General features: G+C 46.4%; 1 protein-coding gene across 5 annotated transcripts in view; it reads left to right on the forward strand.

Annotated features, from left to right (window-relative positions):
- The window catches only part of LOC120901536 (rho GTPase-activating protein conundrum), a 57,555-nt gene that overhangs the window by 24,089 nt on the left and 6,077 nt on the right, over nt 1-27,389 (forward strand). For 3 of the 5 annotated variants that reach the window (XM_040309558.1, XM_040309560.1, XM_040309561.1), the window contains exons 2-3: nt 12,414-12,983; nt 26,653-26,720. In XM_040309558.1, coding sequence (XP_040165492.1) covers nt 12,797-12,983; nt 26,653-26,720 — 255 coding nt within the window. In that variant the 5' untranslated portion in view covers nt 12,414-12,796. The other 2 variants (XM_040309559.1, XM_040309562.1) reach the window with 2 other exon arrangements.

Genomic DNA, 27,389 nt, shown 5'->3' on the forward strand with positions numbered 1-27,389 from the left:
GTTCCGGACTGCAGGTGGGCGCCCGGGACTCCGCTAGCGACGGAAACCAATGTAATGTCGACTATATTTCATGCTCTAACGGGCTCTGGTAGCGTCAGATTTTTCGTCCAACATTAGGTAAAGTGGCAAAGGTTTTTTCTTGCTTTTTTTTCGGTAATTAATTGCTTCCCTTCCCTTCCGTGTGGAACGAGTTTTGGCAGCAGCGCCGTTGTTACAGGTTCACGTTTGTCCAAAAGTTGATCGTTCTGGTTGTCCGCTCGATCTGCGGCGTTAGTTAGGGTTGATTGTGTGTGTTTTCCTTCTTTACCACCTTGCGACATTTAATGTTACGCTCTGCGAATATCTACAACTTCATCTAAATGTTGCAAAATTAGCAGTAAAAAACCCTCAATCGATACAACAGCCACAAAAACAGCCCTCAATCTAATGAAACCAAACCATCCGGAGCAGGCCCAAAAACCACCCAGTGTCCTTCGTGGTGGCGCGTGATTTCGAATGGTGCAAGCATAAATAGGCGACAGTTGTATTTTAACTGACACACACACACACACACACACACTGAATTGGCGATTCCGAAAGTCGACCCTACGGTACTTTAACGCTCCACCGGACACACCTGAGAGAAGGTCAGACCACCAAATGGACAGTTTTGGGTGTTCGCGGGCACGCGGCGCACTCAAACACAACAAACGCTTTCGGAAGTGATCAAGTACAAACAGACACAGGTGAGGTGAATCGATCGCGTTACGCTTTACGTTCCCATCCCACCACCGTGCGCCCTTTGCATTGTTCACGGCCAAAGGTTTCTGATGCACTTACATGGTTCGGTTATTGTTACCCTTTACAACAGTGACATAAAAAGGTCCCCCGCCGTCCGGAAACGCAATCTAATCGATCCGTTACACCGTGTAAGGAAAGGGAGTTTCAGTTTCTTTCCGTCACCTTCGCGTGGATGGATTTATGATTTCCGTTGCACGGGGGACTACTGCCGGAGATCTGCCATGGTACAGTAAACGACTACACTTGCTCGTCGTTTGCTCGTTTACAAACTCGACATCGATTTGCCTCCAATCATGGCTAATCATTATGTCGCTCAAAACGCGACCGCCGCTCGGAGGCAAATGAACAAGAGCTCGTCAGGTCTTTGGCACAGTCAGGTTGAGGGAAATGGGTGTTTTTCCTTTAATAATCTTCCCTGCCGGCACGCGAATCGCACGAGAGAGGCATCATGTGGAAAGTTTTCGTTAGGCGCCAGGATGTTTGACCGTAGTGACCAATCATGGAGCGACCTAGTAAGGAGGCTTGAACGAAATTACACCCAATTAAAATGCACCGAGAAATACGAACTGACAGGAGAGCACCATAAGTGGATGAACATTGACGGTGATAGGGACAAGCAGGTGCGTTAAGAGGTGATTTTCTTATAATAAACATCAAACAGATATTAAATATTAAATTAAAATCCACAATTTTATTTAATAATTTAATGTCATGCTTCGAAGGTAAAATAGGTCTTAAATGGTCCAAGGTTTCAATTTTCAAGATATATCTTTGTCGGCTCACTTTAAGAAGTTGACTGCAGCGTCAGCAGTGCTGATCTTTGATTAAAAAGTGAGTCTTGCCGCGGTCAAGAAAGTGAGAGTGGGTTGAGTTATGATTTGCATCAAAACATCACCTTTACACCAACAAAAAAACCTAATAATGTACCTGTTGGGTCGTCTCATTTGCTATGTGATGGATAAATTATACGATTTCTTTCTAGCTCACAAGGTTGCCTTGTTTTCGTCCAGCAATGCGGTGCTTGCAACGATCGATCGCCTTGAGGCGTCAAAAAAGCCGATTGACGGGTGATGCGTTTCATTAAACATTACTACCGAAATTACAGTCTCTCCTTAGAATGTGATCTGTGCCTATCGACAGGGGTGAATAGGTTTCACGCCGAACAAGATCGTCCTTCAAGCCCGTCAGCGGCAGCAGTCGTCTGCGGGCGTCTTCTGTTGCAGCTTCTTCACGCATCATCACGAGCGGCCTGAGAGATGATCAGAATGTAATTCCTGGAGGATAGTTGCCATCGCTGCCTTGGGTTTCGAGGGGAGGTTTTGCGGTTGATTGTTGGTTTTCGGATCGCACGAACCGACTGACCTTGAGGAACCTACATCGGATGGATCCGATCCGCCGTCAGATCGTAAGCGTCCGTCTTTAAGCGCTTCGTTGATTATTGGTTTTCACTGGGATCGATTTTCATAGCCGGCAACATTGTTTCGTATGCGTATGGCATCGGCCCATGTAGAAGAGGACTTACTAGCTGGTCATCTTTAGCTATTTCCGAAGGTCACACTGTAACGGCGGGGACGGATGGGTAAGAGTGCAACCACCTCCGCGGGAAGGTGTAGAGACTTCTACCGCCGGAGTCAAGGTTAGCTGTCCAAAAATAGCGAAAACGTGGTCGATCGAATTACTTCGGTTAGCGTGTTGTTTTTTTTTTTTGCGCGCGTTGGCTTGCACGACGTGTATGGCGATTTCACGACCGTAACGCACCAGGGCGGCCGTCACCGCCTAGTCGGTTGTTAAATTAAGCTCGCTAGTGCAAAAAATAAATAAATGAATGCAAATGCATGGTTTAACAGTGGGTATACACACACTTCGGTTCGCTTGTTCGTTACTGAATCACCTCCATGTAACAGCTCGTGGGTTTTTGTTTATTTGTTGTGGTTGTTGGTGTTGTTGTTGCTAATACAAGAAACTCGTTCCACCTTTAGGACGCTTTGGAGCGTTGTTAAACCTGAACACAACTTTAATAATAAAAAAAGGCGTAACGGAAAACAACTCCAACGATCGTTTGGCGTTTTGCTTGGAGTAGTAGTCAATGTTTCAGTGTGTTTCATTGTGTTTCTGTAATCATTATTCATCAATTCGTTTTACGCAATAGCTCAAAGAAGGTAATGTCGGCTTCTGCCCTGAAGACAATTACAACTAGAAGACATTGCGACGTAACAGACACTACAAAGAACTCTTTTAGACATTCTTGTGATTTTCTAGAGCCCATACTCGAGATGTAATCTTCGCACTGTAATTGAATCCTGTAAAAAAAGATGGATTCCCAAAATACCTTGAACGCCTTCACAGAATCGCTCACAATTATAGGGTACATACGACCAATGCTTTTACCGTATCATTCCACCGGCAAACGAGGCTCGATTCGCTCACGTGGCCCTCTAGATAAACACCGGTTGCCTCTTAAACCATTCGCACCTCACGGCAACCGGTGGCCGCGGGACAGCTTGAGACCCCCCTAAACCCCTGGAGTACTTGAGAAGGCACTTGTGAATGCGACGATTCTAACCGAACAAGTCCACCGGCAGTGTGTGTGTGTGTTCTGTTCCCTTCGGCATCGTGGCAGGTACGCGATACGCAAATGGAATGGCCAATGCCATCCACGCGGGGAGCCGATTCTGCCGCGTAATTACGCGTACGCCATTTTTGTTCTCCAGCGACCCTCCATCCTGGCCACTCACACACCTCACATGGTGGGGACAGTTGTGTGTTTTTTTATTACACCGTTTATAATCCTAATCGGAAGCGATGTGTGGCATTTACGATAGCGGGGAGAAAAAAAAACCCCGGCTAACCACTGTTTGTCAAGCAATTGAGAGTGCAAACCGTTCGCTCGGTTTCGTTTGATGTGGTGAGGACTTTCAACCACCGATGCAAAACACGCGACACAAAAAATGGGGGTAACTTTAATGCTCACCTCACGTCATTGGTGCTGCTGGAAGGACGACGTTCCGTGGCTAAAGGTTCTAGATTTTGCCAAGGGACAAAGTGGAAGCAAACCCTGTGGACAGCCGCCGCAGTGGTGCGCGTTAATGATGCCAATTTAAGGTGACAAGATACCGCTTTGGTATTAATGGGTTTCTAACGCGTAGAATGTGTGGTTGGGGGAAGGTGGTAGGAAAATTCCTACGACCGATTACAGGTACTTCTGGTGCGGTTTGTGGCGATGTGGGCATAATTAAGACGACACTGAGCGGAATCAAGGAACACTGTGTGTGATAAGTTGAGGAGAACGCAAATAAGAAAAGCTTCCAGCACAATATGCCACTCGGTTTCAGTTGGATAACTTTAAAACCTGTAGTTTAGGTCATGTTTAAGGCATGAGCTGTCGCATGCTCAAAGCATGTGGAATAAATGTATGCAACTTGTTGTCGGCTAAAACATTCAAAAAGGGACGGAAATGAAGAAGCGTTTTCTAGAAACTCCACTTTATGTTGTTGTTCCTAAAAATCACAGCCATTGGAGGATTTTGTAATTCCAAGGACACACAGTGTAGTTCAATGTGTGCTGCGAACCGCATCATACGAGTATGTGTGCTATGAAATAGATCATTTTATGAGGCTGAGTTAGGATGATTATAGGTTCTTTTTTTTCGAACGCTTTACACCGCCTCTTATCGCGTGTCGACCTTGCAAGACTTCCGCAGAATAGGAAATTTATGAGCTGGAAATTATTTCCAGCTCGTGCACAGCGAAATCTAAAACGCCTGTGATTGTTGGAGCCTGCAGTGTAATGAACAACAACCTTATGTCGGATATTTGTCATTTCCGGCCGTAAAGATTCGAAGCAATCTTAAAATGTCTTAATGGTTTTTTATCGCGTCATTATTTGTGTGGTACAAGGATTAGTGACGTTTTGTTATTTTATTATATCAACTACATTTGATGTGATGTGGGCACGTTTTAACGCCTCCGCGTCCGAACTGGCTTTACCAGAAATGAACGAGTCAATGCATTAACATATCTATTTCTGGAGATTAAAGCTACTTGCATCAACCATCAAGCCATTCTCGGCTCTCCGCTACGAGAATCTGACCAATAATGGTGGATAACGATCGTTGGAGATAGAGTCATTGCATCATTCCAGCGTTTGAAGTCTTCTATAAATGGAATATGCCATTAGTTTAGTGGAATCTTGTGTGAACATCTTCACTTTGTGTTTGCGCTTTTATGTAGGTGTTTTGCTGTAGAAACTGAGAGCCTAATGAAAGATGCTCTTAAGATAAGGAAATAATACACATGCGCCACTAACATCGATGTCTTAGTGTGTGTCTCAAACCAATGTATGTCTTGTATGACTGGTATGTTTGAGAGCATTTAGAATGCAACCATTTCAAGCTACAACCTTCACGAATTCTACTGACCCAAATTAAGATTAATGGTGTTCCGATCGACGGCACAGGGGATCCTCAACACGGGACATTGTTTTCCAATTACCGCTACAACTGGAACTGAGTGTTCTTGATCATTAAAGTCTTCTTATTAAAAGCCACTAAAAAAGCTGCACCGTCGACACCCAAGCGATCGTAAAAAACGGAAACCGTTTTCTTCGATCCCATGGATCCGTTACTATATCTAAAACACTCACGTTCGCGCTTCCCACCGCTTCCCAAAACAAAACCGAACGGGCCGCGTTCTTTTGTCCAAAAAGGCTTCTCACTTCTCGGAATTAAAGTGGCACAAAATTAGGTCTTAATTTACTCTAACTGTTAATCTTCTATCACCAATGTCAAACCCTTCAAACCTGTCTATTTGGTAGCACGGGGCGATTGATTGTGTCGTTTCTTTTTCTTTATTTTTGGGATGTTCTGTAGCGCATTTTAGCTGCCTACGAACCTGTGTCGCCGTGACTCTGAATCAAAGTCACAGAAACTTCGATTTGGCGATCGAGACTCGGTGGAGTTCCAAGAGATCGTTTTGTAGAATATTCAGGCCTCAAGATCGGGCGATCGCTGAATATTCATAACTTGTGAATATCTTAACCAAGGGTGGTTGTGATTTGAATAAAATCTAGTTTCCGAACCTGGTCGTGCTGCTGGTGGACCACATTTCTCGGTGGCTTGTTGATAGTAGTTGTTTTGTCCCCACCAAACGATGTTCGATTACGGCACCAGCAACAACATATATCTTATTTTATTGGGATTATGGTTATTATTTTGGTTTTAATTTTGTCTTATTTCCCCTTTTTTGCGATAGAAGGAAGAGTTTTGTCGCGAGAATTGAGAGACAGATCTGATATCGAGAATTCTGACCTGGACATATTTGAAGATGATTTGCTACGACGGCTTCGGTACGCAGTGAGCACCTTTAACAAGCTGCCCGATAAGCGCACCGAACCAACATTCCAGCGAAAGTTGCGTTACACCCTTCGGGGCGGAGGACACATGGCACACATCTTCGCTGACGTCAGGGAAGAAGGGAGGAGTTTCACTTTCTTTCTCACGCGAAATCATGCGCCCCTCCCCACCTCTGCACTGAAATGAAGCAAGCGACAAAATCGGCAACGGAACAACGGCCACGACCCTTTGCTGCGTTGGAATTCCTGACCTCCCGCTGCTGCTGCCGCTCATCATCCAGACCACGCTTGGGGCGCAGCGTCCTCGAGAAATTGGACGTATCAGCCTATTCCAAACGAACTTGCCCTCGGGCATGCCGAGGTTGTAATTCAAAATTGTTACCACACTTCTTTGCCGGGCGCGTTGGCAAGGTCTTGAAGCGTATGTGTGTGTGTGTGTGTATGATTGTGAGCGCCAGAGAGTAGTTGCTCTCCAGTTTTGCAAAGTGCTGCCTGCTACTACTCCACCCGGCACACTGTCTGTTCGTGACTTCAGCAGAGAAGTCGAACCCGCCCCAAAGAGTGAGAAACCTGTTCGCATGCCAGGTTGTAGAGGGTGGTGGTCCAAGCTGTGAGGGGGGAGACGGTTCAATAATGAAGTATTCACCGTCATCGAGGAGATATCACTTGGAAGTCTTGGAGCGGTTTGTATAAGCCATCTTTAGGCGTAGGCTCGCGAGGTCGCCCATACCAAGACGGTGTCTCTTTCCTTCCACCGATCATGCCGTCGCTGCCGATATCTTTCCCTTTCCTGCGACCGAGCACACCGCGACTGCGCCTTGTCCTGGAGGTCAACCTGTTCGATCCAAAACGAGAATTTAATCACCGATCTCGACAGCGCAGAGCCTGGGTTGGCGTTGGTTCCCTCGGGCCGCGGGCCGGAATCTAAGAGAAATTAATGGCGCACCGTGCGCAGACCTGTGCGCGCCTGGAAAGCGTCCTCACCATCTGGTCTTTCCGTCAGCAGATACTGCGCATTAACCGGGCATGCGGCGAAGGAGCCGTGTCCAGAGGTCAACTCGTGGGTTCACTTTTGCTTTCTACAATGCGAAGATGCGCCACCCGTATCTGGTTGGCGAACGAGTGTTTTGATGCGTTGTTGTGCTGCCGCAAACCTGTAATCCTGTGTGTAAACCATGGCTTGGTGTTCAATAGTGCTTCCTGTTCGGCTGTGTGGTCTGGTCTTGCTCACACCCTCACACCATTGGGGGAGAAACTTGTCGCAATCACTTTCACTGCCAGCACACAGTTGCTTCAAACCTTTTCATGCGGTAGAATATAACAATAAATCTAGTGGTGGATAGAGAGAAGTCACCCAACAGTAGCCCTCCGGGTTAACGACTTGTTGGTTGCCCCTAGTGAAGCCTGGGAGACTTCAGAGTGGTTTTGGAAGCAAAATGCGGGAATATGTTGGCTTCTAAAAACGCGTGGCCATAATTTCCGGTGTGCGGTGTATTCGGGGGAGATGTCAAACACTGCAGCACACAAGCCGCCTTCAACAACTCAAACCGGAATCGGACTCTATTAACGTCCGAGGGGGCGTCTTGCACTGGTCATTTAAAGCGAGCCCGAGCAGGTCTGCAAACTATCACCTTCGCCTGACCACACACTGTACCTGACCGTACGCTGCCAAGACCGTTTTCCCCTCAGCTGCATAATTCGATCCGTGTTCCTCGGGTGGCTCAAAGTTCCTGCGGACCGGGTTTGTGTCAGTTTTGTGTGGTTCTGTGTGGTTTCGGTTTACCCAAGCGCACGATGCGGTCGGTTTTGATACGTTGAGCGTTGTCATAAGCGGTCGCCGCTAGCGGGAGTGAATGTAATAATAGTTTAATAGATACATGTACCAATGGGCGGGAGAGGCGCACATGTACCGTGGCAGCTATCTTTCCGACCCGGTGTGCATGCCCGTTCCGACCATCGGACGGCATGCGACTGTAAGGTGATGTTGTTGCGCACTACCCATCTGGCTAATGAAATGGATTTCCTACCGTGTGTCCTGTACGGTGGCATTTCACCACCGTAACGCTTAGCTACTGAAGTGGTTTCGGTTTCGCAATTTCTTCGACAAATGATAGCTGTTGCCTTTTTAATGAACCCTGTGTGTGAGTGTGTGTGGCTGTACTTGGAAGCCGCTAGAATACGGTTTGGGTATTGAATGGCAGTAAATTTACTGTTTAAATGCTTTCCAATAACTTCTGTACTGTGTAAACTGTATTCTATACACAATAAGGTTCGATTAACAAGGACATTGTTACAACAAATGGCATCATTTCGCTGTTGCTTGCCATCATGAGGTAGCAGTATCCGTTACATTATTGGTTCATTATCTGATCGATTTGCTCGCATGGCAAAAGGCACAAAGTGACCATCGGACATAACAACATCTCAGCTTCAGATCCAATACAATCTGTGTGTAATGATTCGAAGCGGTTTGCTGTATTTTGTTATAGCGTATGATTTCTCTTTGGCTATTACCCACCATCACCTGTCATTCAATCAAAAGGCATGATCGTGCAACTTGCAGACCTTTAAGAGGTGGCAAATGGATTCCGAACGTTCAAGAACTCAACCACCGTTGTTGACGATGTTTTTAATCCGAGACAGTGTCCAGCACAATCTTCCTGGATTGTCGTCAATTGGGAACGACGGCTTCTTTCCTTCCACACCTGCACGTTGCATGCATCCTACTCCAAAGATCTTTGGGCCACAATCGACATTCGATAAAGCGCAAGAACGGGGCACAATAATTGTGCCTGGTAATTGTGACGGAGACGCGTCAAAGGCGGATACGGATTGCACGGCAATCAATCGCGTTCGATCGCGCGGGACAGTGATCGAGTGATCGCGCACAGCGTAAAGTGCCAGTGGGCGGCATTGCAAGCGCTTCACCGCGCGTTTCTGAGCCCTGGAAAGGGTCTCAATTGAGCCGCATGAACCGCACACTGCCATTGTTGCCCGTAACCTTCACCGTTGACCGCTCAAGATCGCTGTGCGTTCGAATTCTGCCCAAAGGTGTACCACCATCCACCCTTGCACGACATTCGAGGGCGTTTAATTGAAATTTTCACGCAAAACCACCAAGCCCAAGTTTCGCGTTTCCTACTCGCGCCACCCCGGGGGACAAATGTTTTTGGGCAAACTGACCATTTGCCAATCAAGTGGATGGAAACACTTGTCAAGAGCAAGCAAGAACCTCAACCTCAATACGCCTGTGCGCTTGGTGGTTGCCGCAATGGCGGCGTAATTTCTGGCACGGCTTTTTGGCTGAGGCAATGGTGCTGTCGGTGCAGCGTTTCGCTTTGTTATTCCACTTTCTTGCTCGAGTGCTACGGTGTTAGGCTTTGATTTACGAGCGGGCCGACGAGAACGAGTTTGGGGAAGAACTTTGCCGCGACGTCGAGGGTGTTCCGCAGGAAATTGCGCACTTTTCCGCTGAATCACTGACATTGAGTCAAGCGTGCGTGTGTGTGTTTGTGAAGCGAAGGAAACGAAGGGAGTTCCCCTTTAGGGATATTTATCCTGCTGACAGGTCGTCCGCGAGTTCGCCCTAACGATTTGTTTGCGTATCGCAGAGCAGCGTTTTTTATTGTTACGGATGATGGCGCACGTTGCGATCGTTTGCGCTTCAAAACCCGCGCCCGCTGGAGTGTATAAACGCAAACCGTAATCGATTAAGCAAATGAGACTGATTCAATTCGATAATAATAAATAAAGATAATAAATAAAATGGAACAAACGCAGGGTGTCACTCTCTGTTTAATAGTGACTGACATTTCCCAAAGTCATGTTTATTTATTTATTTATTTTATTTATTTCATATATAAACCGACGGACCATCGTGTCTAATCGGCAACCTTATAATTAAATTAAGGAGCATATAAATAAACATCTAGTTATAAGCAAACATTACATGTGACGTAGACGCAATTTCTCCTTGAACGTGGAAGTAGACATACTAAAATCGAACAAATCTAACACTTCATTGAACTCGAGGGACATACGTATAATAGGGTGTCCCTGGCTATGGTTGTTGCGGGTACGCGGTACACGGAGATGGAAGTTGGATCTAAGAATCCGACAGGGAGCGAACAAATTGATGCTGGCTAGTAATGCCGGGGAATCGATCTCTCCGTTAAGGAGCCGAAATATGAAAAGGCATTGGGCGTTTTTACGTCGAGAGCAGAGTGGTTCAAGTCCGAGAAGCAGACACCGCTGATGGTAGGTGGGCCGAGCGTGGTGGGATTGCCATGGAAGGAGTCGAACCGCGTACCTGGTGAGTCGTTGTTCCATTAAACCGCACAAACTCTCCAGTCATGAAGTCTCTTTGAAGCTCGCACGCCTTTGGCCTCTGCAATTGGTAACTGATCAGCAACAGTTGTCCCTGTTGTCCATCACCCTTTTCGTTCGGGCACCTTTCACCCCCATTTGAGAAAATTCGTCATGAAATTAGGCAAATCAACAACACCACATGACGCAAGCATCATCTCACTGTCCGGACGGCCACCGATCGCGGGCGCGAGCGCGCAGCTTTACGAGTAAATTATATAATTGCAAACGAACGGCTCGCGGTTTGAATGCGATGGGAGCGGTCGGTTGGTCGTTTTCTGTGGCTTCCCTTCTCCAATGGATCACCCACGAAATGTGTATCCACAGCCACACCCAGTCCCAAAAACGGGAATGACGGTTAATTTTTTGAACTATTTTCTTCCTCTTTCGGGCGCGCACTTGCCGTGGAAGAAGATCCAAGGGCAGCGCGGCCACGAGTGAGTGATTGTGTTGTTCCGCTTCTCGTCTAATCACACAGTCACGAACGGATCCTTTCGCGAGGGGGGGAGGGCTTCCCGTCTGTCGGGATAATTATCATTTGTTCCGAGCGCAGCCGCCGCGGGTGGAAGTCCGTTCCTGGAAAGTAGATCTAGGAATCTAGGCTTTGCTGGGTAAGACCGCCGGCATCTTTGCTAACCCCCGATGCCCTCTAGAACAACAGTGCTTTTCTCTAGCAAAACGTTAATCGTCAACGTGTGCGGAATGATTGATGATGGGATTATTTCTTAGTTTCGTGGAACTAACATTGGGCGAGTCTCTTGAGTTTTGCTCCCAGCAAACGAGCGTAAATCATACGATAGAGGGACGATTCGTTTTTTCGGTGGAAAGCATCCCGTTCGGCTAGCGTTAATGCCTTTGTCTTGTTGATCGTTATCTTTGGAAGAGCATATTAACCTCTTTCATTGAATGAAAAGAGAGTATATTTGATAAAAAAAATATTTAGAAATGTCTTACCGAACATCTATTCTTATCAATCGAAATTAGAGCACTAAAATTCAATTTTGAGGTAATTAGGAATTAAATATGCTTAATGCATTAACATTCTTTCTAACAATAATGTATGTTAATAATGACTTTACATAATTTTTATTACTCTCCGATGAAAAAGCTTTTAATTAATCACAAAATTGTGTTCTCTTTCTCATTTGCAGCTTGCTCCAAACGAACCACCGTCTCGTTCCCTCACCACCACGCTGTCTACCGATACTCGCGGTGCCATAATCATCAGCCCGAAGGCACTTCACATGGTCACCGGTGGTCCCAAAGCGCGGCCTGTTGTTGGCCGATAGCGGGGGGCCCTGGGGCAATTAGCTGCGATATAACCATTTCCGACAAATCACCACCATCGTGAGCGCACAGAGCACCGGCACCGTCCCACCGAATGACTCGAAACCCGCCCGTGAGAGCCGCCGCACCAGTAGCAAATGATTTTCCACCTCTGTCGGAGATGGATCATTTCCCTCTTGTATTTTTTTCCTCTGTTTCGTTTCTAACACACACACACCGAGAGTGGCCCGATGCCGGAACAGGAAGCGAAGTGAAAATTAATAGTGAAAAAGAGTGTATGAGAGCAAGAAACAGGAGGGAAAACAGAGGCAGATGTAAACAAATCAAACACAGCCACAAGCGTGCCGAGTGAGAGATATTAATGTGCGACTGTTGATACATGTGTCCATTCGTCAAGATTTGTTACGAAATGTCTTATGAAGATAGAGAAGAGAGGAAAAAAAGGCCAACAAGACATAAGGACAGTTGGGGGGTTGTTGCCTTTTTTGTAGCTTTCCTCCCGTGGTGTTCGGTTTTGCAAAACATCGATTCTTTTGCTAGTAATTTTCCCATGTTTACCACCTCCACCATTTCCAGCGTGAAGTGTTAATTGTTTCTTTTAATAGCGTTTGTGTTTCTCGGTTTCTTTATAGTAAAACAAATACCCCACAGCAACAGCAACAGTAAAAGTAATCAATCAACCGAATCAGGAAGTGTCGATATCGCGCCCCGAAAGGTCGATGTGGTGCTGTGATCTGTTTCACCTGCAGCGTGCAGTAAAGTGCAGTTGAGTGGCCGTCCCTCAACCGGCACCCGGATGGTGTAGCGGGCCCGAACCCATCCTTGCAAATCTTTGCAGCTGATCACAGTGGCCAATGAAGGGAAGTGTATGTTTCAGTTTAACACCGTGAAGTGCACATCACTGAATTGTGTGTATCGTGAGTGAGTGCGAGTGATAAAGGGTAGTGAGGAAAGGAGTGACAGCGAGTGAAGAGTGGGAAGAGGGGTCAAGTGAAACGAAACGAACCCGCTGATAATGCTATCGCGCATCGGAACCGGCGGCGGCGCCGGTCACCAGGGACAGCAGCCTTCGTCGGCTCCCCCGTCGCCACCGGCCGGCAGCCATCACCGTGGCGTGGTGCCCCAGGAGGTGGACGATCTGGACGAGTATCTGTCCGAGTACAAGCTGCAGGCACCGACCGAACCCATCGCCCATTATGCCGGTAAGTGGATTGCAATCTACAGCAACAGAAAAGGCGTTGTTTTCCTTCCGTGACCTTGCGTTGTAATGGTAGCAGAAGCAAATGTTTACACTCTTTTTATCGATTTCAATCGCTCAAGATTGGTTCGTTTTCATTGCAAATACATGTAAGCAAGCAGCGGTTATCGTAAATGCAACTCACTTACACCACGTGATACGATTGTAATTGCATTTTGTTTAATTTAAACACACACACAAATCAAGGCTACAGTGCTGGGCGCATACTTAAGCTTCCCACAAAAGCCGAACACATCTGGTGCGATAATGAAATCGCGTCATTTTTTCACTGTATTTTGATAACCTTTATCTTCATACGCCGTTCGCATGCTGTTGAATGGTACAACTGCCGATGCGTGTTTTGATTGACATCTTTTTGTGCGATCTCGGTTGTCAACAAGTTGTTCCACGCGACAACTGTGCATTGTTGTCTTTCCGTTTCATCGATTGAGCCCTCCGTGGTGGAAACATCGGGGAGGTTGAGGGGGTGTAAACAAACTTTTATTTGCTATATAGATAACCAATAACGCCAGCGAACCAAATGCCAATCAAGCGTGTCGAGCTCGTTTATTTGGATGAATACAATTGGCGCAGCGGTTTTAAATTAAACGACCTAGCTAAGGTCACGAAAAATGCGATCATGCGTTAAGGCAATGATAGGAGAAATTGGAAATGATTAAAGTAAAGGAGCGATAAGATACTTTACTCGGAAAGCAACCGACGTAAACGATCACAAGATGCTATATCGATTTTAATTAGTATTATTTGCGTTGTTCTTAAGATTGTTGTTGGTTGTCCACGTTTATTAAATTGGGTACTTCTAAAAGGACACATGGACACTTCAGCAGCTACTTTAGCGTTAAATAGAGCGTGCTTAAAAACGTGACTGCCTTTGAAGTGGATTTAACTTCTGAAGTTTTCATTTTTATGTATCAAAACAAATCGACGGTCATACAATCGTTTCATCCATCGCAAAGACGGTGCGTTTTATTGTGAAGCCTCACTCACATTGTGCGTCATATAGTATACTGCTTAATTGGCTAAGAAATGCACACTCTTCTCCCTCTGTTTACGCTTTATTCTTCTTTTCTAACCAACCCGCAGCAATTTTTCGTGAGTCATTTCATAAACCTTTATTTGCGAGTGATATTATTTCGCAAAACAAAGCAATTGTGTTTTGAATCTGCAGCCATGCAAACTTCAAGCGGGAACTGCACATGCAGCAAAACCAACCTACGGCTTCCAATTAATATGCTTAATAGGCTGCAAGCAGTGCTTTCACAATCGGGTGATGCACCGTTAGTGAAAATAGTTCTCCCTGTCTCTCTCTCCCCCCTTCAGTAACGGGAATCGCGTAAGCCCCGGAGCGGTAAACGACAATAAACGCCCGAAAGCGATCGTTCTAAAACGTGGGCCTTCTTTTTCATTTTTGGTTTTTTGCTAGATAAGGTGAAAAAAAATCACTCAAAAAAGAAGCAACAGACCCCTTCACTGCAACTGCACTGTGGTGATACAGACAGCTCGCATTGCATTCGCAAATCACGCGACCACGTGCAATGTGGCAGCATAACGGAGCAGGCTGCTGCTGCTGCAAATGAAACACAAACTGCAGCGTCGTTAGAAAAATGCTCCGGCTTTCCACCCGAGGTTGCACTGTTTTCCCGCTTACTGTGCCGTCATCATCATCATCATCGTCATCATAACCCCCGGTGGCACCAACAAGCGAGTGCAGCCGGGGTTTACCACGTGCCGCGTATCCGTCGATGATGGTGATAGTGTACATTGCCCTGTGGTTTGTCTGTTTTACCGCTCGCAGCCCTACTGGTTTTCCGTCGCCGATGGTGTATTTTTCGAGTGCACGCAGTTCAATTGCGGTTGCGCGGAAGAAAAGCACTCCACTTACGCTGATCGCGTCGATATCTGCCTGCGAGTCAAACGATAATCGGTTCTGGTGAATGTATGCGTACCGTCGGGCGCACGGGAAAGATGCAATTCCGGAAATGAATTATTTGAAGAAAATATGCACCAATTATTGGTCTCTTGCTAGCTCTCTCTCAACTTAAAGCTAACCAATCATGCACCGATAGCGGGTATTTTTTGGTAGAAATTAAACAAATAGCAAAAGTAAAGGGGATATTCGCTATTTGTGCTCCGTTCAATGGTAGTGTACTGTGACAGTCAGTGAAGCGTACTGGAAGGTCCTCCATTAAGCTTAATTTCAACTATTTACTTCGAGCTCGGTACGATAGTGGGTGGTTGCTGTTGTCGGTAGCTGCCCCGAGCCGGTAGGGAATTGTCATTAGGCGTCGTTGCGCCGTGCACAAGCCCTACAATTTTCCTACCGCCAATTCATTTGGCTAATGATCGCTGTTGAAATCGATACGCGCCATGGCGACAATTAGTGTGGCCGTGTGGTTTTGGATGCATGACCGGCGAGGGTAAGGAACTCCCGAACAATCGTACGATGGGGGCAAACAAACCGTAGAAAGTGGAGTGTCGTGGCATGTGATGAAACATATATGCAATTATGTGATGTCGTTAGACACGGGAGAGTTGCTCGATTGGCAGTCATATGTTGTGATTGGAAATTATGATATTAATGAGGGAAATTGATGAAAAATTATGGTACGCCTTTGTGAGCTGATTTGATTTCATTTGAAGAATTTTGAGCTATATTAATGCTGATAATAAGCCCCGCAAAGACAGATAAAAACAAGTTGAATAACATCTGTACTCCTGAAGCAGCGAGTTTTAAGCCATTGGCCAATCAAACATTTATACGTCCGGTTAATTATGCACTCTAACTCGCTCGGCCATCAATCTAAGCATTTCTTAATCCCCGATTGCGGCCCGAATCGAATTTCACAAGAACAGCGAGAAAAAAGAAAGCCACGCTCGAAAGTTCAGCCACACTCGACGCCTTCAAGGCTAAGAAGGGGCCCAATCACCTTCCCAACAACAGCGCGCACAAATTGACTTAAATCCGTGCGATCAATTTATAGCCCCAAGGCACCAGCATCAGCAGCAGCAGCAGAAGCCCTCGTGCGGCATTTCGCACCAGCCCACTCGCCTGGCTAAACCGTGCGATTTATTAAGATGCGACCAAACGGCCACGACAACACCGGTGGATCATCTTCAGCACCGTCCCAACAGCGGCACAGCGCCTCTTCACACAGCGCTGAAAGGGATAAACGAGCCACTCGAACGCGATTCGATGGGTCGATGATTAAACGAGGCCATCGCGCCACCGGCGGCAACACACATGCACGGCATTCCACTGCATCCGATGATGGCCCGGCTGGGTCGCGCTTTGGGCTAAATAACCTGCTAACCTACCGCACTGCACGCTGATCCGTGCGGTCGCCGATCGGCAGGATGATCGGCTCGTTTTGAAGGCTTTTGAGGTTAAAATTTTAATGCATCCGTTACATCATCGAGCGTAGAGCCGCGCCGAGCCGGTCAATTGGTGGCAAGCGGGCAAATATGTGTCGCCCGTGTCCTCCGCGTTGTCGATCGACCGTGTGTGACCACGATCTTCTTCACGATCGATGCAACGGGCGCAACCGTTCAAATATGAAAGACCCTCTGCGCGCGACCACTCTTGGATAGGATGGAAGCTCACTGACGCAATCGACGCGTTGATCGAGACACGGGTGGCGTTTTGTTTTTTTGTTCATATTTCTCCGTTTTTTTCTCTCGATCGACTGTTTACCAGGCTATCACAGACATCGAGTCTACGAGATACATCGATTCCGCTCGGATAAGAGGGAAGTAAGTAAGCAAGAAAGAGAAACAAAACCACAAATCTTCTCGAATCTTACGACCCGAGGGAATCATCCATCCCGCGCGAGAAAACGGGCGAGAGAGAAAGGGACACGAAGTGGGAACAAAGTGGGAATAATCATACAGAGAAACCCTTACGCGCGGGCCACACCTTTTACTTGTTGCAAAAGATATGCTGAAGTTTCCGCTGGACAGCCAGTTGCGCAAACAATCTGTACAAGCGCAATGTATGCAATCAGACGGCAGTGAAGCAGAATAAACAAACTCAATTTCCTCATTCCCTTCTTCGCGCGCCTAAAATGACTCCATCTTGAACGCGATGGCAAACAAGACGGAGGGTGGATGTCTTCGTCCTCCGCTACGGAACACTAAATTATCGCACAACTTGCTGAACGAACGTGTCCGGAGTTCGCTCGTTGTTTCCATGTAAAGGAACACGGTACAAACTGCTGTTGCTAATCGTTCGCTAATTTGACCCTAAAGAATATTCATTTACAAACACACACACACACACACTTTATGTTGCGTTCCCTTTTTTCATATGACCCACCCCGGGAGGAGGGCAACTCGTTTGAAGAGGTCAGACCGCGCTAACTGTTCGCGTCATCGAGCACGTCTCGAGCGGAAAAGCATCATCCGTTCTGCATCGGAGAGTGCGCTGCAGCTCACGATTACCGCATCGATTCCTGCCGAAACGGACGAGTGCCCAGCCAACAATAGCCGATCGATTGTTCTGTCGTGGCGCAATCGGAGGGAGGAAACTCCGAGCAGAAGTAACAAGCCGGCCGTCTGCTGCTCAAACGAGCCGTTAATTAAACGCAAGTACACATGTATGTGCATTAAAAACCCCGTTGTTGTGCATCGTGCATCAGTCGACGCAGTGGACGGTGACGTATGTGAGATTCGCAAACCGGAGGACTAGTGCCTCATGCGGGATCGTACGATCAATAGTAGCACCAATTGTTTTTTTTTGGGCATTGTTTTTATCGCCGATGCGCCGGGTTCGTCACTTTGAGTCTTTCGTCTTTTTGCTCTACTCTGAGCACTCTTCACGAATCGCCCGTGGTGCCTTCGGTGCTTATTAATTGTTGCGCAACAGTTGCCGCAACGGTCTTCTTCTTGCGAATCGAATCGACATTCCCAGCGGGGCAGCCGATTTGTGTGCGCGCACTTGGATGGACACTCCAGCAGCGTACACACCTCCAGAACGGAGGTTATCTAAGCGGTGGGATAGGTCGGGAGCGACGCGGGCGGGTAGATCTGACCCTCCAGCAATTTGCACCTAAGTAAAAGAAGAAGAAAAGAGGCCACAGATCTGCGATCTTGTGCGATGCATTAAAGGTATTTCTTTTGATTCGCGCGCACTGATTGACACGCGCGCAAAGATGATGATGGCGCGTCGACCCATCGGTAGGAGTGCCCTTTGTAGGGGGGGGCATTCTTTTGCTGCGAAAACTGTTTTTCTTTCTTTTTTTTGTAGTGAAAAGGTAGAAGGGAAGGAACGCAAGCACGGGTCGGATGTTATTGCGCTCGCACAAGTTCGTGAATTATTGCACATTGCGTAAGGATTTCAGGCTGGCTGGTGGGCTTGCGAATAATAATAATCACTCACCGCTCTGGAATGAACACACAGGCGACGAACTTCCCCCCACGGTGCCCTGGTTTTGGGAAAGGCAACGCAACTGTCCAATCAAAAATCATAGTTCGTTAAAAATGTGATCGTCGGGGTGATGATATTTTCAAATCAACCGTTACCGACTTGGTGCTGAAAAGTCTCCTTCCAACAATCGGTTGGGTGTGTGTGTGTTGAAAGCAACGTTTCGGCAAATGTCATGCCCGGTTCGGTGCGGGTGCTTGACCTCCCTCTCTCTCTGTCTCTCTGTTTGTTCCACTGTGCGGTCATTTCGCTAACAGAAATAAATTCTAATTCTTATGCGGCGTGCGGCGTCACCCTGCAGGGCGGCAGACGACGAACTGACCATTCGGAACGTGACCATGTTTCATAACCGTGTACGGTCGGGCCCGTGTACACTTCACGTAAGGCCAAGGGACGCGCGCACAAACGGCCAGGCTAGACGGGCTACGTGCGTAATCTCAACCGTCACGGGGTTTTGGGCACTGGGCCCGGTTTACAAACATTAATCTTAGATGCTTAGATTGTGTGTTCTTGCACTGCCAGTTCGTCGAGTGAGCAGAGGGAGCGTAGTGCTAATGGAATGTTGTGCGAGCATGTTGCATTGTAGCAGTAAAAATGTATATGTTTCAATTGTATTCAAATAGCATCGGCAAAATTGCTTCACTTTCTTCCGTCGCTTCGCAAGGCGGGCTCTGCTTTGTTCTTTACCCGTCGGGCTGCCTATAACTCTTTTCGTTTAGAAGAGATAAAATTCCTTCAGCAACAAAATGGCTTCATTAAAGAACTCACTTATCATACCACATACCACCGGACTTCCCCTTTTTTGTGTCGGGACAGCAATTGATTGCAAAAGAAAAGGCCGCTTTTCTCCCTGTCCTGGAGGCTATTCTTGCAAAATGCACCCATCACCACACGCGTCCCATTAGTGCACCCATTAGTCTATCTTTGCAAAGGCGTCTCCCTCTCTCTCTCTCTGAAAGAAAGCCGTCCCTTTTGTGCTGCGATGAAGACGCACGGGCGAGAAAACAGGGCGTGTTTTGTTTTCTGTTGCTTAATGTACTCGAATAAAGCATCGTTTTGCTTCCACGATGTCGACTCCCAGACGGGGAAGCATGAGTCTTTATGCGCAATTTTGCCGCACAGTGCCTTTTAAATTGCACCGGCAACCCGATCCTCGATTGGGGTTCAGTTGGAATGCATCAAAAGTGGCACGCAGTACGCACCTCGCGCAACACTTTCCACACACGCCAGTGTTCTACCCCGTGTAGCATTTCTCTACCACTACGGGGTATGTTTAGCGTTGGGATTTTATGTTCTCTGCACCGATCGCATACCGCACGAACAGAGGCAGAGTTTCACAATGCATAATGCACATGCGCATGCGCACCCGAAAGTGGAACAGTGACGGCGCTGTCACACACTGACCGTTTGCATCTCCGTCCCCGAGGTTCGATTCTGACGAACACAGTGCAATGGGCCGCCGCCACATTGTATCGCATGGCGGAAAGGCGTTGGAGGCCAAGAAAATGAGTTATAGTTTTCGTACACAAACATATGTTACAGCCCACGGGTACGCGCCCATATGGGCTGGCTTTGCGTGGTCCTTTGATACGGACACGGTGCACAACCGCGGACGGAGGGGCCTGGTACGTGCCGAAGCATAAATATGCCAATCTTTTGCCAGAGCCGGAGCACCACTCGATCCGGCTAATGAGTCAACCACGGTGCAGCGGTCATTATCGGAAATTGGTAATGGCGAGAAGTGTGCGGCAGCGCAGGCGTTGGAATTGTTTTGCATTCCCATAGCTTAACATTGTTGCAGAAATGCAATGGGAATTTAGGCTCGCCTCAAGCATCATTCCAATAGCGTTTAATTGTTTTTTTTTTATTATTTTGAAATTAAATCCTTGATGCCGTTACGAAACGCAATCAGTGGACGAAAAACATACGCGACTTGGAGAGGAAAAAAATTAATCAAAACGCTTGCATTGGCTTAAATATCATTCGAAGAAAAACAAAAATAATTATTACCTACACTTATGACACCAATTATTGCTGCCCCCCCCCCCCTTCTACCATCACCTGCTGTTAAATGGTGCTTTAAAGATGCAACGAAATAAAAATCCACTACGACCTGACCTACAAGGCAGCATTGCACTTTCGGGTCGTTAAAATGTCCAAAAAGACAACATAACAATTGTCGGCACAGCCCATAAATGAAGTGGTTGTCATCATTTTTGTCGCCGAGTCGAGCGGGCGCCTGAAGCACGACGATAATTGCGCGGCAAATAGCGCCCTCCCCGAAACGCCAAATCCTGGCCATCATTATCGGATTTACGGCCTGCATACGAAGCCCCGTCCTGCGCAACAACAGGAGTCCGGGCTGCAGTTTTGCCTCAACCTTTGGTACAATTGAAATGCTCCTTTCGCGGTGACCCATATCATTAGCAGCTCGTACTGGTGGCACGGTACCAGTGCTGCTGCGCTCTGCCTCAGCTGCGAGGTGAACGGGTTGTGATGGTGTGGCCCGCCGCTGCCGGCGTCGTTGCACCACATGGGCCGCGCTCAAGAAGGAGGCGAGAAAACGTGAGTGACAATCTGGGCAGCAATGGAGCAATTGAGAAGTAGAGTGTCCCCACCGCGTCTTGTGCTGCAGTTTTGTTTTGTGCAGTTATTTATTTTTATCGACTAATTGTTGACTTGCTGATGAACGCACCGCACGGGCTGCCCATGATGAATCGTTCGCCTGGGTCGCGAGGGACGGTGCTTAACAATTACGAATTGATTACGAATTGCCGAGGGAAGTGTGTGTGTGTGTGTGCTGGTTGCGATCGTTTGGATGCGAAATGTCACCAGGGTAGGCAGCCTGGCCAGGCAATGCCGACCTTGCCAGTACCCCCATCGGCATCCCAGCGAACGATTAAGGTCGAGGTGACTGTGGTTATGCCGTTTCGTCCCTCCCAGAAGCCGAATGGTTTATATTATTGAGTGCAGTAATGGCTTTTCTCATTGCAAAATTATATTTATTTAGTATAGAAACAAGCCGTGCATTAATGAATGAAATTAAAAAAAAATAAATAAAACAAAACGATTCAACAGATCTGCGAATACTCTAAATGGCCATGTGGAGTAGTGGTTAGCTTTGTGTTTTAAAGAAGATTCCTTCAATCCATCATTTTTGTTCAAATTAACAAATGTACTGAATGATGTGTGGATTAACCAAAATTATTTTGATATAAAGCTAAACAAAATCTTTTGCTAATTCATATCATTGCAATGGTTCCTTGTGGTTAGCAAAATAGCAGTTCTTGTAGGACAGACACTTTGGAAACTCCTATTGTATTTGTCCAAAAAAGGTGCTATAGAGTCCAATGTCGATCACATTAAATTCACATCCCCAAGAAAGAGTTATGAAAGTGTTCCAAAACTAAAATAATCCTTGAAAAGCCCTGTATTTATCCAAAGACATACTTGCACCTACAGACCATAGACCCATGAAGAGTCCAGTAATGTTACTGCTAATTTAGGGCTTTGTGCCGAAAAAGAAAAAGTCTTACCCTCCTTTTTCTTTTTAGGCACAAAGCCCTAAATTAGCAGTTCAGAATAAATACTAGATATTTGGAGAAAAAGCTGCATAAAAATATTAAACTATTTGCGAAAAACCCCACAGCATAAGGTTTATGTGATCCTTAAAACAATATTGTATTGATTTGTTTTGCCAATCAGCTCAAATACTTGTTTCATCAATAATCAAAGCAGCTAAATAAATAATTAATGCCGAGTTAACTAAGTATAATTGAACAATTTTTTTTTTCAAAATACAAATTCAGGATTCATAGAGTCAAAAAAATCTAAATAAAAAATATTATTGAATCATGCATTTGTTTTTTTACACTTACCGCCCTTTGGGTGTTGTATATTAAATGTTGTGAGGGAATAAATCGTTCGCTCACTTCAACAACTGAGTAAAGAACACTTAAGATGACGTCCATTACGTTCTGCATCTACAGCCTTTCGGCATCTAATTACATAGACCTTGAAACATTGTGCGTAGCAAACCTGTGGCTCAAGCAATCCAATTAATATAAACCCACACCTAAAAAAAACCTCTCACACCTTAAACTTGCAGTTTTTCGTACCCGTAAACACGCAAATCATTCGGTTTGGTGGGTGTGAGATCGATTTCACACAAATCAAGATCATTTTGCAATTGTTATTGAAACCACGTACGGGAAAGTCATTTCTGCACCTCCTCCGTTGTATGCTCAGGGGATGTAGGGTTCGTACTCGAAAAGCCGTTGCCTCGAATATCGCTACGAATGCAAATCATATCACGTGGTACCCGGGCACCCTACGCGGCCCACTTGACGTACCGTTTTACCTTTACCCGGTTCCATGTCCGGCCAGCCACGGATCATTGGAGCAGGGTGTGTGAGCGTGGCACGCTTGTGTGTGTGTGTGTGCCATATAGGTTCGGGAAGTTAGCTTCGATTTCGGAACAGTGCAGTTACTCGTTCCCGTTTGATGGTTCAATTTTGGTGCGTACAGAGCGAGAGAGAAAGAGAGAGAGAGAGAGAGAGAGAGCTAGGGCATTCGATGAGCTAACCCGAACCCAAGCACACGTGCGTAGGCTTCCGAAAGGGGATAGACGGAAGGTGAGTTTGGCAAAATTTAAGCACCCCGACGTGGCCCTGTAGTTGGGCCTCTGGTAATGTTCAATTGTGCCGGTTAAATTACCTCACTCGGAAGTCATTTCAGCCCATCGTACATTACCCCATTGCTTTCTCGATGGACCGTAGATTGGTGTAACTTGGATGCGAGTGCGTTGTACTACCGACAAACGGCATCAATTTCGGTTTGGGGCTCCCCCAAGTTCCGGAACTGTGATTTTGGCACACGCGCTTAGGATACTTTTGGGGTAAAGGGATTTTGGGCACACACAGCTGCATGTGTAGAAAAATTGGAAATGCTCTTTTATCATAAAAGTACACATAACTCACAGAAATTACTCTAATCGTGCAATGAAATGATGTGCTAAATGTGCATTAAAATTATTTCCTAAATTATCGTAGCATTCAATTTTACAGACAAATAGATAAAAGGTTTACAAAATGCTCATCGTTGTGTCCGTTACCGTTGAGGTATGCAACGCACAAAAGATACTGCATGGCATCGTGTTACATTCTTACACAAATAAACCGCAGTGTACTGATATCGGGTGTTAGCTTCATTTCGTGCTGAATGGCCAAAACGCCACGTTCCAACGGAAAATAATGGAATGCTATGCTGCCGACCTGTTGAATGCAATTTTGCAACGCTCAAGCCGGATTTGATTAGAGTTGCATAGGTAATAGGTTGCACTATTAATTATTTCGTTTATTAAATTCACTATACTTTCCCGTGCAAATATTATGTTTAATGACATTATTCAAATCACTTACCCACGCGACTGATTACAACCTCTGTGAGACAATATGATTCCCATGGCATCTTTTGCCCTACCCGGTAACCGAACGTGCCGGAAGCAGTGCAGCAAGCGAACGTCACACTAGGCACTCTTTCCCATCCCGTGCCGGGAAAGCGGATGGAGCTGTTTTGTACCAATGTTTGGCCCGTCTGACACGCGAGCTTTTGTGAGGCGATTGATGTCGCTGGATGGTGCGCGTACACGCATACACTATCGCTTGAGACGCGATATAAACTTCAACTCAACCAGATAGTGTTCGTCAGGGGCATTTTAATTTAAGTGAAATGAAATCGTTAAGAAACAAAACCTCGTTGCATTTATTGAGACACTTGTGCAGTAAATTATGGAAGTCAAAATAAAACAAAATTTCCAGATGGAGGATGTGAAACAGCGGCACCAACCAGACAAGGGATGAAAAACAAACTCTCACTACGATCTCACTACGGAACACTCGCACTAATCAAGGCAAATTGCAGATGAAGATAAATAATCATCATTATAATCGTGTGGGTGCTGCCGCAAGCCTGTGCCAAATTTAAAGCACAATAAATCAGTCGCCACCTCGCAACGCATCGCTCAACCGTGGAGCAATGAGGGAAACTCAATGAGCGGGAGCATTTTGCCTCATATTTTTTTCCTATTTTTTTTGCGATGGACTGAGCGTGGAAAAAGGCATCACACGCTCACGGCCCGTTCACGTTTCGCCCAGACCGTCTTGCGCCGGAGTGCTTGTTAATTAATTATTAATTTATGCTCGCACTATGCCTATGCCACTTTTATGGGTTAGTGGTGCGAACAGGTCTCGCTCGACAAAAAGGGGGGGCACAACATGTGTTCTGGTTTGTTTTTTTTCTGTGTTTGGGTGGTGGACGGTTTTTTTGTTTTTTGACATATTGGCTCGTAATTGGCGATCGTGATCTTGATCATGAGCTAGGGGAAGAGGTCACTTTCATTTGAAAAATGGCCGGCATTGTAACCTTCAAATTTAACTACTTTTTTATAAACGATAATTTAAATATATATCTAATTAAATAATAATTCAAATAGCTATGACAAGTTGAATCTCTTTCTTTCATAATACTTTGAAATGCTTAATAATCATTCACAAAATAAAGTATCAAAATTTAAACTATTTAATCCTCGCAAACGAATTGAACTGATGAAATTGGATTGAATGATTTGAATTGAACTGAACAAAAGATTTAAACGCCCCACACAACAGCGCGATGTTGCAATACGAAATTATTAAATCATCACAACATCGCCACTGCGGCTACGTTTTTCCATATCAACAAAGTTAAGCAGTTGTATCACACGCGCACACACACACACATACCTACTCCCCGATTACGGTAACGACATGCAGTTTATCATATTTGAACAAATTTCTACGCGCAAAACGCGCGCGGGAAACGTCCGCAACAAGCAAGTAGGGCAGCGAAATGAAAATGGTTGTTGCATAAAGCGCCCATAACCTGGCTGGTGTCATTTATGGCCTGTTTTTTTTTCGTACTAACTTGGTTGGGTCGTCGGACTATCGGACAGGCCGGACAGCCGAGTGTCATCCAAGCACTTAAAGTAAACAAACCCTCACACAAAACAAACGGGAGCACAGCGTACGAGGGCTAGCAAAAAGCTTAAGCTGTGTGTGGACACTACAAAACCCTTTTCGGTTGGTACCAACCCCTTGCCAAGCGGCCTCATGCAAACAAACCTTGCCCGGTTACAGTTTGCTTGCATAACATTAAACAACAGCCCCGGTGAATCCCTTTTTTTATCCAGCCTGGTGGCAGTGTCTAACCGTTGGCAAATGGGAGAGATACCACAGAGCTCAACACACACGCTCAAACGTTGGTGCAGTGTTCATGTGCTCGTCCTTCGGTCACCTTGCGGTCGCAGCCCAGCTGTGTGGGTTGAGGAGAGAAGAGACAAGACAAAAAGGGGGGGAAAAACAACGGTCGGCCCTCGGGTAACCTAGAACCCTGGTAAGGCCATGTCCCTGTGTGACCGGTGGGCGATTCGCGATCATGGAGCTCATTCCGAGCTTAACCTCGACGAGACGACTTCATGCGCCGAAAATAGCGCCCACTGCAGAAAGCAACAGCAACAGATCGCCACAAGAGTGACGTTTTCGCATTCGCCTTTCCTTTTTGCTGTTCTTGCATGTGACCCTCCGGGCCTCATAAATGGTCTCATAGGTGGATCGATATGTAAACAGGAAGAGCGGTGTGTTTAAATGGCTCTCTATAAAGCAAAAGAAGTGGCGGCCTACTGCACATACCGACACACCGGTTGACTAATGATTGACTTCCGCGTACAGTGCACGGGCTAATTGCTGCCACGGACGGGAGCGAGTGACTATTTGTACAGCAGCGGCATCACAGTGAGGGCAAAAGGTTCAGTTAATACAAAAAAGCTACAACAAAAACCCCCTTTGACGTAAAGAAAACAAACGCCGAGCAGTGGTTCTTTGCATCGCCCTCGGGAGGATGGGTACGAAGAAGGTATGAAAATTAACACCCAGAAGCCGCGGAAGACCGAGCGGAAGATCCAACGTTGCATGGGGAAGTGAGAAAATCCAACCTCAGGTTCTCGGGCTGCCCCTGCGCGCAAGAGACTTTCAGGTGCAAGCGCAAGGTCAAGCAAAGGGCATGGACAACGGTGCTCGTAATTAAGATGGAAGCAAAACGGTTTTACCAGCACAAGAAGTTAATTTTTGTTTTTGGTTTTCTTTCGTACCCATTGCAGATGGAGAACTGGAAGCAGAATGGCTCAATTCGGCAGGATTTCCACAGCTAACCAAAGCATTCGAAGAGGTAAGTGATGGCCGGGGAGAGGGCTTTTTTCAATACTGGTTTCAGCTACACGGCGTTTGGGTTCATTACCTGATGGGTTTAGCTGTAGCAAAGTTCATTTTCATTATTCATAGTTATTAATTAATCGCCATCGCAGCCCCGATCGTGCGCGAGGGCAGGAATTGAACTGAAATTTTGCTGATCTAATGTCTTAAAACGCCACAGCAAAAGCTCTTCATTAAACCAACGTTCTCGTGGGAAGCAATTGCGAGTTCCGCTGCATACTCTTCCATCTCCAAAATCCTCTCGTCAGTACGATATCAATCAACGCCGGATCAATCGGCCCGGGACAGAGGGGCCCGTTCTTTTCGCAGATTGATCCGTAACATTTAATTACTAGCGTGTTTTGGCGTTTGTTCCAACGCGGGAGCGGGATGCCAGGATGAAGCGCTTCCGAAATGCAATCTTTTCCCGCGTCGGCGGCAGTCTGCGGACAGAAGATTGAGTTTGATTGATTACGATATTGAAATGCGCACACTCGCGTCCCGGTTCGGAAGATTGATTCTTGGGAATTGGATAAAAGACTATTTTGGTGTTCCTGCTTTGGGACTCAAGTGGGACAAGCAAGCGGCTATGACGTATAGAAGATGTCGTTCCTGTGACGTTTGTTCTGGGGTGATTTTGAGATGT

This window comes from Anopheles arabiensis, chromosome 3 (assembly GCF_016920715.1).
Source record: "Anopheles arabiensis isolate DONGOLA chromosome 3, AaraD3, whole genome shotgun sequence".
Classification (NCBI taxonomy): Eukaryota; Metazoa; Arthropoda; class Insecta; order Diptera; family Culicidae; genus Anopheles; species Anopheles arabiensis.